Source organism: Mesoplodon bidens, assembly GCF_964165515.1.
Source record: "Mesoplodon bidens genome assembly, chromosome: 1".
Taxonomy (NCBI): domain Eukaryota; kingdom Metazoa; phylum Chordata; class Mammalia; order Artiodactyla; family Ziphiidae; genus Mesoplodon; species Mesoplodon bidens.
In genome coordinates, this window is record NC_138176.1 from 124854265 (window position 1) to 124866787 (window position 12523).

General features: G+C 35.0%; 1 protein-coding gene across 1 annotated transcript in view; it reads left to right on the top strand.

The window, feature by feature from the left end:
• Positions 1-259: 259 nt before the first annotated feature.
• LOC308617139 (UDP-glucuronosyltransferase 2A3-like) overlaps positions 260-12523 on the top strand; it is a gene marked incomplete at both ends in the record, with an annotated part of 30304 nt that continues 18040 nt past the window's right edge. The window contains 5 exon segments of the mRNA XM_081233893.1: positions 260-577; positions 581-661; positions 665-945; positions 947-987; positions 12073-12221. Of these exon segments, the coding sequence (XP_081090019.1) occupies positions 260-577; positions 581-661; positions 665-945; positions 947-987; positions 12073-12221 (870 nt within the window).

Genomic DNA, 12523 nt, shown 5'->3' on the forward strand with positions numbered 1-12523 from the left:
TTTAACATATTTAAAACAAACTCCTAGAATGTGGCAATCATTTCCTCCAAAATATATAAATATTTCATATCTCCTCCTGAACAAATTTCATATAGTACTGTGCACAGTTAAAAACACTGGCAAAGTTCTCTTCATGTAAGTGCCATTTCCTAACTCTAGAAATTAATTTTTGACTTGATCTATGTCTAAATTGTCACTTCATTTCTGTGCCCAGCAAATAGTCAAACTTTGTAGAGCAATGAGTGAGGCAGCTGCTGTCATGGTGTCTGAGAAATGGGTTTCAGCAATTCTACTGCTGCAGCTCAGCTACACTGGCTGTGGATTCTGTGAGAAGGTCCTGGTGTGGCCCTGTGACATGAGTCATTGGCTCAATCTAAAGGTTATTTTGGAGAAACTCACAAAAAGGGTCTACGAAGTAACTGTGTTGGTGTCTCCACAAAATCTCATCATTGATCACAACAAGCCTTCCACACTGAACTTTGAGGTGGTCCCTGTGCCACAGGACAGAGAGACTGCTGAAAATACACTAAATGACTTTTCAGAACTGTCTGTTAACGTCATGCCATCATTGTCACCCTAACAATCAACAAAACAACTGCAAGAATTTTTTCTTCAAATAAGTAGACATTTAACACTTCTGTGTGAGAGTGTTGTCTACAACTAGTCAATCAAGAAGAAACTCCAGGAAACCAACTATAATGTTATGATTATAGACCCTGTGATGCCCTGTGGAGAGCTGATTGCTGAGTTTCTGGGAGTCCCTTTTGTGTACACGCTAAGGCTCTCCTTGGGTAGCACAATGGAGGAATATTGTGGGAAACTTCCAGCTCCGCCTTCCTATGTGCCTGTTGCCATGGTAGGACTAACAGACAAAATGACATTTCCAGAAAGGGTAAAAAAATTAATGCTTTCCATTTTATTTGACTTCTGGCTCCAACAATATGACTGACACTCAGCTTTGGGACCAGTTTTACAGTAAAGTATTAGGTAAGAGACTCTGCTTTTCATTCTAAAGTAGATATCAGAAGAAACTAAGGAGGTTTAAGAAAAGTCTAGGAAGATGAAAGGAACATATTTTTTAAACTTTCACTTCCACATAAAATTCCACAACTGATAACAATGAACAGTTATTCAATAAATAATTGTGAAGGGGAGGCAAGAAATATCTTGCTATGCTTACTCTTTCTTTACAGTCATCTATTTTGTAGGATACCTCAATACTTAAAAGATTGTTACCAAAACAAAATGAAATATAAAACATGCTATTAAATGTCAATCCAGTGGAAGATGTATTTTTGTCAGATGCAGGATATCACAAATAAGTCTAGTACACTGAGTTTTCATAAAGGAGGATATTTGACTTCTTATTGGTAAAGAGAGTGTAATGTTTGTTGAAAGAGGAAGATAATCTTCTTGCCTGGTTCCAGTAATAAACTGAAACCTAAGCTATATTAACAATGGGATTAAATTTGTTATTTAACTTTCTTTGAATTTTGCTCTACAAATTTTGAAAATCATAGATTATTAGATTTAAATTTTATACCATTCTCCTGTTGGACCAGAGTACCTTTTATTCCTATCTCTCTCATAAATTTGGGATGAAATTTCATGAATGAAATATGTGAACTGCTTCATCATAGCTGGTCATACTGAAAAGTTTCCTAGTATGTTTTATGTTTCTTGGGGGAACATAATACAGAAACCTGGAAAATTAAGTAGAAACTTAAAAGAGTTTACAGCTTGAGGTGTTAAAAACAGCATATTTTTCACTTCAGTAGTTACATACGTTCTATTTTTAATCACTTGCCTTTTCTAATAAAGAATGGTTTTGCTTTACAATTTTCACAAATCTAGCTCTTATCTGATCCCATCAGCTGAGGCTGGCTTTCACTTCAAATTTTTTTTTTTTTTTACTGAAGTATAGTTGATTTACAATGTTGTGTTAATTTCTGCTGTATAGCAAAGTGATTCAGTTATATATATGTATACATTCTTTTTTATATTCTTTTTCCATTATGGTTTATTTCAGGATACTGAATATAGTTCTCATGCTATACAGTAGGACCTTGTTGTTTATCCATTCTATATATAATAGTGCATCTGTTAACACAGAATTCCCACTCTATCTCTTCCCCACCTCCCTCCCCCTTGGCAACCACAAGTCTGTTCTCTATATCTGTGAATCTGTTTCTGTTTCATAGATAGGTTCATATGTGTCATATTTTAGATTCCACATATAAGTGATATCATATTGTATTTGCCTTTCTCTTTCTGACTTACTTAGGATGATAATCTCTAGTTCCAGCCATGTTGCTGCAAATGGCATTATTTCATTCTTTTTTATGGCTGAGTAGTCTTCCATTGTATATATGTACTACATCTTCTTTATCCATTCATCTGTCGATGGACATTTAGGTTGTTTCCATGTCTTGGCTATTGTGAATAGTGCTGCTATGAATATTGGGATGCATGTATCTTTTCAAATTATGGTTTTCTCTAGATATATGCCCAGGAGTGGGATTGCTGGACCATATGGTTCTAATTTTCATTTTTTGAGGAAACTTCATACTGTTTTCCATAGTGGCTGCACCAACTTACATTGCCACCAACAATGTAGGAGGGTTCCCTTTTCTCCACACCCTCTCCAGCATTTGTTATCACTCCAAATATTTTTGAGAGTCATGAAGAAACATGAACTAACAAACAAAAGATCATACTGGGTATTAGAAATATTAACTAATTTAACTTCCTTAATGTAGTAGTTCGCTAGGGATGCTATAACTAAATCTAAAAGACTAGATGGCATAAAAAAACAGAAGTTTATTTTCTCACAGATCTGGAAGCTAGAAGCCCAAGACCAAGGTGTTGTCAAGGCTGGTTTCCCTTGAGGCCTATCTCTCTGGCTTGTAGATGGTCACCTTCTTGCTATGTCCTCTCATGGTCTTTCCTCTGTATATGTACATTCATAGTGTCTCTTCCTCTTCTTATAAGGTGATCTGTCATGTTGGATTAGGGCCCTACTCTTATAACCTCATTTAATTTTAATTACCTCTTTAAAGGACCTATCTTCAAGTACAGTCAGACTTCAATATATTAATGTTAGAGGAACATAGTTCAGTCCATAACACTGATTTTTAATAGAAACATTGTTTCACAGAACTAATACTCAAAAGAACCCACTTTAAAAATCCTTAGATTTACACACGATTTTGAATTGACACTGAATTGATTTCACAATAAATAATTTAACAACTGATAAGAACTTCCTGGGTATAGGCAATGTGTGGATTTAAGGTAAATAAGACTAGGGCCTTGGCCTCATTTCTTCCCTCACAAATAAACACAAAACACAGAATTAGAAATATACTCTGATTATTAGAGATGTTGCCCTAGTTCTAATCAATAACTTTCTAAGACATTTGTCATATTATAGATAAATAGAGGAGAGGTATAGGATTCTGTATGTATACATATTATGAAACAAATATAATCCTTAGGATCAATGGCAAATTTTTAACTCTAACATCTTTAATAGGTTTTTCTTTTACTGTAAGTGCTGTCATTGATTTTCATTGCTGTACTCTCATGTTCTTTATTAAGCAATTCTGAGTGCACTATGAGTATAATTTCATTCCTGATGTCATGATAAAAATAACTAATACAAATTGCTAAATAATTCGAATGGAACAAAAGTATATATAATGAATGATAATTAGCGTCATGTTTCTCCTACATAAGCACTATTAACTTTTCTTGTTTTTACATCAAGATATTGTCTATGTATTATTAAACATAAATATACATTTTTTTCTTTCTTTTACCATTAGGAATGATGACTAAATATTCATGTTTACCTATTTTTTCACTTAATATAGATTTGACATCTTTCCACACAACATTTTAAAATCTATATTATCCTTTATATTGATTTAGTGATATTCATATGAATGGGTATAACAAATCATTGAACTGGTCTAGTGTGAAAGCTATATACTTCGATTGTTCCAGCTCTCGTGTTACAAAAAAAAATTGTCCTAAACTTTGGTACTTATATCTCTGCTACAATGTCCTCTAAAATTTTTGAAACATTTAACCTTTATCTTCAGACCTTTTCTTAAGTGGCCAGCAATTATTCCATTTTCTTATGGGCTGTTTATTCTATTGATCTCTAACTGGTCTGGAATTTTAGGGAATCTAAAGCCTTTTTGTCTATGATATGCATTACAAACATATTTTTAAGCCCATCAATTGGCTTAGGAATGTTAAACTATCTTACATCAACATTAAAATATTTTTATAAATTTTAAAAGATTACACAGGAAGTTTCAGATTTTAGAAAATATCATTCCAATAAAAAGTGAAAAAATGTAAGTATACAGTTGGTGTAAATAATAAAATAAACTTCTGTGTGCCCTACAAGCAAGTTAAGAAATAGATAGTCATCAGTTTCTTAGAAACATGCTTCTTCCAGTAAAAACCACAAGTCTGACTTTGGTGAACATTTTCTTGGAAATTGGATGTCTACCATTATATGTGATTTCCTCAACACTATTGTTTAGTTTATTTAAATATTATACAAATACAAGCATAGATGTGCTACTTATGCTCAATACTCTTAAAGATGCAATCATGTTATTTTTTTTTAAGTTCTATAGATAATGTTCTGTTGTGTGACTACATCATGACATTCTGTGGATGGACAACTATCTATTTACAATTTTTTTAAATATAATGCTGCTATTATGAACATTTTTGTATATGTCCTCTGTTGTAATAACAGAGCAATAGTATCAATAGGATGTAAATTGTATATATATATATATAATTTTTCCCCTACTAGGTATTTTCAGACTTTTCTCAAAAAATTATACTCCAACCAAGACTATACAAAATTTTACCTTAACCAACACAGCATTTTAGTACTCACAGTACCACATCCTTACTTAGCATATGATTGAATGACTTTTATTAACAGTCATCAGCAACTGTCACCATGTTCTAATTTTATAATTCCTCAAAATATTGATTTTTTTTAAGTTTGGTCAATATGGTAAGTCTGAAATTGCATCTTAGGTTTTATTTAGATTTCTATTACTAAGATTAAGTAACTTTTCATATTTTATAGGCCATTTTTATTTCTTTTTCAGTGAATATCCTTCTCATGTCTTTTGTCCATTTTTTCTAGTGGGTTTGCTTGTGCTTTCATTATGGATTCAATAAATTCCTTGTATACTCTATATAAGCCTTTGTTAGTTTCATGTATTGCAAACATCTTCTTGGCAGTTTATGATGTGCTTCTCATTCTCCTAAATATCATATGAAGACTTTCAGGTTTTAAACTTAATGGAGTCAAATTAATTAACCATTTCTTTATGCACTTGAGGAAATCCTTTCTTACTCTGAAAGCATAAAGATTGCCTTTTATATTGTCTCCAAAGAAGCTATGGTCTTGCTTTGCTTTTGAAGATTTTAATTTACTTACTAATTTATTTTTGTGTATTTTGTAGGTTGGGCTCAATTTCTTTTCTTTTTTTATTTTTATTTATTTATTTATTTATTTATTTTTTGCTGTACGTGGGCCTCTCACTCTTGTGGCCTCTCCCGTTGCGGAGCACAGGCTCCGGACACGCAGGCTCAGCGGCCATGGCTCACGGGCCTAGCTGCTCCGCGTCATGTGGGATCTTCCTGGACCAGGGCACGAACCCACGTCCCCTGCATCGGCAGACGGACTCTCAACCACTGAGCCACCAGGGAACCTCGCAGTTTATTTTCTTTTCACCTTCCTTCCTTTGTTGTTCCTCCTACTTCCTTCTTTCCTGCCTCCTTCCCTCTCTTCTTCTCGCCTCTCCTTTCTTTCTTCTTACCCTTGCCCAGGGATAAGGAGTTGTACCATTACTATTTATTCAAGGCTTCTTCTTTTCCCTAGTTAACTACAATGTTTGCTTTATCATTCAGAAATTTCACTACTTAAGTGGTTTTTCTTCTATTCATTATCTTTCTTTTTTGTACTTGTTCTTTTCTCTAGCTTTATTAAGACATAATTGACATATAACATTGTGTAAGTTTAAAGCGCACAACATGATGACTTGATACACAGAAGTATAGCGAAATGTTTACTACAGTATTGTTAGTTAGCACATCCATCACCCCACCTATTTACTATTTTTGTGGTGAGAACATTTAATATCTACTCTCTTAGCAGCTTACAAGTATATAGAACAGTATTGTTAACCATAGTCATCATACTGAATATTAGATCCCCAGAACTTATTCATCTTATAACTGAAAGTTCATACCCTTTGACCAACATCTCCCTAAGCCTCCCACACCCATCCCTGACAATCACCAATCCACTTCCCATTTCTTTGAATTTAGCCTTTTTTTTAAGATTCCACACTTCAGTGAGATCATATAGTATTTGTTTTTCTCTGACTTATTTCACTTAGAATGTTTCATTCATTTTGTCACAAATGTCAAGATTTTCTTCTTTTTCATGGCTGAATAATATTCCATTGTGTGTGTGTGTGTGTGTGTGTGTGTGTGTGTGTGTGTACCACATTCTCTTTACCCACCCATCAAAAATTAGACTTATGGACTGTGGCTGGGAGGGGTTGGAACTAAGTGTATGGCCCTTTCAGTATCTCTGAGAGCACAGACATGAGTGTCTCCTACTGGGTCCCTGTGTGGCAGATCTGCTAATGGACTGTAACTGTGATGGAGTTTGCAGCTAAGTAGGGAACTCTTCGGGATCTCTGGGGACACAGCCTTGAGCGTATTTTGCTAGGTCTGCAAGTTAGCAGAATTTTTCACAGATTGTGGCTAGAAGGGGCTAGAGCCAAGTTAGGGACCCTTCAGAATCTCCAGGTTGTAGGTCAAGGTGTCTCCCTCTGGGACCCTGAACCCTCAGGACAGCAGGCAGACTGTGGCTGTGAGCAGGCTGGAGTTAAGTATAGGAGCCTTTCAGGATCTCCTGGAGTGCAGACAGGAGTGTCTCCTGCCTGGTTGCTGTGCCAGCAAGGCTACTTGAGGACTGTGGTTGGGAGGGGCTGCAGCCCAGTTACAGGGCCCTTTCAGAATCTACAGTCTGACCAAGTTTAACAAACTTGCCTCCAGGGATCCCATAGGTGCTCGAGCCAGTCCATGGGCCACTTCAGGGCCCACAGCTGAGACTGAGGTTTGTGTGTTTATTACTCGACATGCAGGTGAACATGACTCTTCTTGGGTTCCTTGGCTTATGGTGTTGGTGACAGAACCAAAGAGAAACAGGCTGTAGTTGAGTTCTCAGGGGTACAGAGCTTTTTTCCATGTCTGCAACCAGAATCACACTCTATGGGTCAGTCACCTGATTGCAAACTTGCCTTCTCAAAAGGTCTTTGTCTGTCTTGTACTGCACCTGGATTTCACAATCTCCTATCTGTATCCTGAATCTCCCACAAAGGCACATTTGTCTGTGGATAAATGCCAAATCATTGTTGTTGAGGAGTAGGGGGATACATGAGAGACATCTTATTTGGTCATCCTGCTCAAAATACCTGGAAGGGTGATACCCTCTCCCCTTGTATCTCTTCTAAAGCACCTTGGTTATCCTTAGCTCTTTGCTCTTCTATTATAGATTTTAAAAATTCAATGTAAAATTCTACAAAAATTATTGTTTCATGAACCTTGGGATTTTGAGATTTTAATAAGAATTACAAGGAATCTGTAGATTGATTTGGAGAGAATGGACATCTTTATGAATTTTGATTTTCCTATCAATGAACATGATAGCTCTATTTATTTTTCTACAATGGGTTTTAATAAGAATTTATAATTCTAATCAGACATAGTTTATACAACTCTTATACAATTATTCAACAATTAGAAGTTGAGGTATATATTTTACTTATATTTTCTTTTATTCATACACACAAATTGCAGTTGCCATTTCACAATATTTTGTATCCACTGAAATTATCAAACTCTATTCTAATAATGTATCTGTATATTCTTTTGGAATATACAGAGAGTTTCAGCTTATCTGAACACTCAAGAGCAGAGACTCAGGATTGGAAATCACCACAGGAACCAATCCCTGGGTAGGAACACCTGAACTATAATTGGTGAATTGCTGGAGGTTCAGTGTGGACAAATCTGAGAGTTAAAAAATCCAGTGGGACTCAGTCATAGGGGAGTCCCCACAGTATTGTGAGATTTACTTCCAAGAGCTCAACCAATTTTCCATAGTAAATATCAAAGAAAAATCCCTTACTTCCAGTTAGGGGAGGGGAAAATGAATCATTTTGAAAGAAGCTAGAGCACTCTGTTCTTCCTAAAAAGGTCTGTTCTCAGGGTAAACTAGTTAACCAGTGCACAATGTGTTGGGGATATTATCAGAGCCTAACTGACCTGCAGAAGAAAAATACCCAACTCCAGGTCCCTCTAGACTACCACATGGAAAAGGGATATACCCAACTCTAGACCATCCTTCCCCAAATAAAGTGGGAGAAAAAATTGAGAAAGAGTTGTGACGAGTCCAGAGGCATAGACTCAGTAAAATACTGAGACCAATCTTAGGGCTGTAGACTGCTTCTCTCCCCAAAATTCACCACCACATTTAAAAGGCCTATTTACAATAGTTTATTTTACCCAGTACATCATGACTGGCTATGAAGAAAAATTACAAGGCATACCAAAAGGCAAAAACATAGTTTGAGTAGTCAGAACAATCATCAGAACCAGAGATGGCAAGAATGTTGTAATTTTCAAAACAAGGACCTAAAACAACTCTGATTAACATGCTAAAGGCTCTAAATGGATAAAGTGGACAGCATGTAAAAACAGATGAACTGTGTAAGCAGAGAGATGCAAATCCTAAGAAAAACCAAAAAAGGAGAGACAAAAAATTGTAACAAAAATGAATTCAAAGATTAAATTATACTAATTCTTTATAGTCATTTTTAGAGGATAAAAGCTGAGGGAATAAGTTCTAACTCATTTTATGAGGATAGCATTACCTAAATGTCAAAACCAGACAAAGACATTACAAGGGAAGAAAGCCACAGATCAATATTTCTCATAAACATAGAGGCAGAGGTCCTCAACAAAATGTTAGAAAATTCTGCTCTGTGAAAGACAATGTCAAGAGAATGAAAAGACAAGGCACAGACTGGGAGATAATATTTGCAAAAGACAGGTCTGATAAAGAGTTGTTATCCAAAATGTTTTTTAAAAACACTTAAAACTCCACAAGAAGAAATCATGAAACCTGATTAAAAAGTAGACCAAAGACAATAACAGATACTGCACAAAGGAGATATATATAGTTGGCAAATAAGCATATAAAAAGTGCTCCATGTCATTTGTTTTGAGGGAAATGCAAATTAAAATAATAATGAGATACCACTACACATCTATCAGAATGGCCAAAATGCAAAACACTGACAACACCAAAAGATGGAAAGTTGTGGAACAGGAACTCTCCTATTGCTAGTGGGAAAGTAAAATGGTACAGCCACTTAGGAAACACTTTGATGGCTTCTTATAAAAGTAAACATACTCTTACCATACTACCACACTCCTTGGTATTTAACTAAAGGAGTTAAAAACATGTTTACATGAAAATGTGCACGTGGATATTTATAGAAGCTTTATTCATAATTGGCAAAACTTGGAAGCAATCACATTGCCCTTCAGTAGGTGAATGGATAAACTTGGAAGCAACCAAGGTGCAGATCCAGAAAAGGAATATTATTCAGCTCTAAAAAATGAGTTATTGAGCCACAAAGAGACGTGGAACAATGGAAGAACCTTAAGTCCCTATTATTAAGGAAAAAATCCAATCTGAAAAGTTTACCTACTGTACGATTCAAACTCTGACATTCTGGAAAAGGCAAAACTGTGGAGACCATAAAAAAAAAAATCAATGGTTGCTAGGGGGTTAGATGGGGATGGGGGATTTATAGGCAGAGCATGAAAGAATTTTGGGGTAGTGAAAATACTCTGTATGATACCATAATGATTGATCATGTCTTTATTATTTGTCCAAAACCGCAGAATTTATAATACTAGGAGTTAATTATAATGTAAACAACAGACTTTGGATGATTATAATGTTTCAGTGTGGGTTCATCAATTGCAACAAATGTACGATTCTGTTGGGGGATGTTGATACTGAGGGAGTCTATGCATGTGTGAAGACAAGGGTACATGGGAAATATCTCCACTTTCCCCTCAGTTTTGCTGTGATACAAAAATTGCCCTAAAAAAGTAAAGTATTAATTTTCTAAAAGTGATACAGAAATTATGCATATTAGTTTCCTCACATGCCTTTGAAAGAAATGAATAAACTAAAGAGCCTAGAAGAGTTATTTCTAGGTTGATATCTGCGGCTTGCATGACTTACCACTGAGAGATTGGTAACTGTCCTCTGCTGAATTCCCTCCATCCAACTCACCTACATTAAGGCTTTTGCCATAGATTCAGGCTACCTCTAAGTATTCTTTGAAATTGAAAGGCATCTCAGTAGACTCACCATGTAGGATTAAAGTAATAGATTCAAACAATAACAATATTTATATGGTAATTCAAATTTAATGACTATTTATCAATTATTTATATAATTTTCCACTGTGTTCATAACTCATTTTGTGTAATAATATAACTATAGGAAAAAGATTGGTGGTAAAGTTTAATTCCATATTTTTGTTTTACAAGTCCTCAGCATAACATTTAGAATGTCTTATGAAAGTATTTAACAACTTTTGCATACTTTTGCTCAGTTTTGTTCTCACATTTGATTGGCTTTGTATTTCATACTGCGCATAACTGTTTCAAGTATAGAAGTTTAGTGAATACTTTAAGCTAGGTCTTTCTTAAAATGTGGTCTACAGGTTTACACAATAATTTCACCTAAGTACTTAGTAATCAAGGCAGGATGTCACACGCATGGAACAAGACATCTAAAGAACAATAACATATTGGGGGGAAACTGTGAGGCAGCGTTCTCATCCAGTCTCTGGCAATTTCACGCTGAGTGTCCTTGGAATTTGCTTCTTTATTATCAAATTAAATCATTGTCTATATAACTTCAGACATATATCCAAGCACTACAAAGTAGTATGATTCTAAAAAGAGGCTATCCAACCTGGGGTATACATGATCACCAATTCTGAATAGAATCCTTAAGAAAGGAAGATTCTCATCTGAATTTTTCTTTACTTAGATGCAAAACACGTTTTCTGTGTATACGAATGATTGACTTGGTAATTTGCAAATACTCTTTCTTCTCCACAAATCTCCTAAAATGAATACTTAGAATCTGTTCCTTTCAAAAAACATCATTTAAAGGTAACACTAAAATAAGTGTGTGATATTAATAATGCATGCATGTGTACTCTACATTCCAAAAGGGGTTGTATTAGGTAGAAATTACTCAGGGATTTCCCACTGAGAAAATAATGGCAAATCATTATTTGCCATTAGTGATGAGATTTGACTCAGCAAGATAAGGTAAACTGATATTGGTGGGATTCTTCAACAATACGAGTGAACCAGGAATTGTAACAAGCTGAAAGGTAGAAATACAGTCCTGACTGGAAATTAGAAAGCCACTGAGAGTTGATCTGGTGTTAATATGTTGGGGCTAATCTGTCATCTGTCCTTTAATTGGAGAAAAACAGTGAGTATTAAATCCATCAGTACTTGGAGTTGTGGCTAAAATTTTTGATCAAATGTATTTACTGAAAGAACTTATTTTTGTAAAAGAACTTTATTTTTATTTGATTTTATTGATTTTATTTTTATTTTAAATATTACTGTTCTTTCACTACTCAAACATTCTTTCTCCCCCCTTCCCACCTCCCATCTTCCTCTCTTCTTTCCTATCCTCTTTCCTTTCTTCCTTCCCTCCCTTTCTTCCTCCTTCCTTATTACTTTAAATTCCCTTTCCTTTTAACATCTAGACGTGATAAGTAATCTAGAGAAACTAGATTTATTTTTTTTCCTTAATAGCACATCAGAAAATTAATGGCGCAATTTTTCCCCAGCAAATATTTATGCTAATAACTTCTAGACAACTTTCTTCATTTTCTCCAGGAAGACCCACTACGTTATGTGAGACTATGGGGAAAGCAGAAATTTGGCTTATCAGGACATATTGGGATTTTGAATTTCCTCGTCCATACTTACCTAATTTTGAGTTTGTAGGAGGATTGCATTGTAAACCTGCCAAACCATTACCTAAGGTAAGTCTATTACAGTGGAGGGCTTTTTTGTATCTTATGATAAAATCCTGATTTTCCCTTAAAGCTTACAGTGTCAATAACAGAGCTATGCTGCTGGATGTCTTCAGTTTGCTACACCAAATCTAATTTCAAAATCATAGGGGTCTTTTATGAATGATATTACTTCTTTTTTTTTACTTTACTTTGATATTTAAACAGAGAACGAAGTCTGCCATGTGACATGTTAAAAATATCATTGTGTCCATAGTATAGATATTGGATTGAAGAACAGGAAGCTAGAGCCTTGGAAATCACTAAGAAGA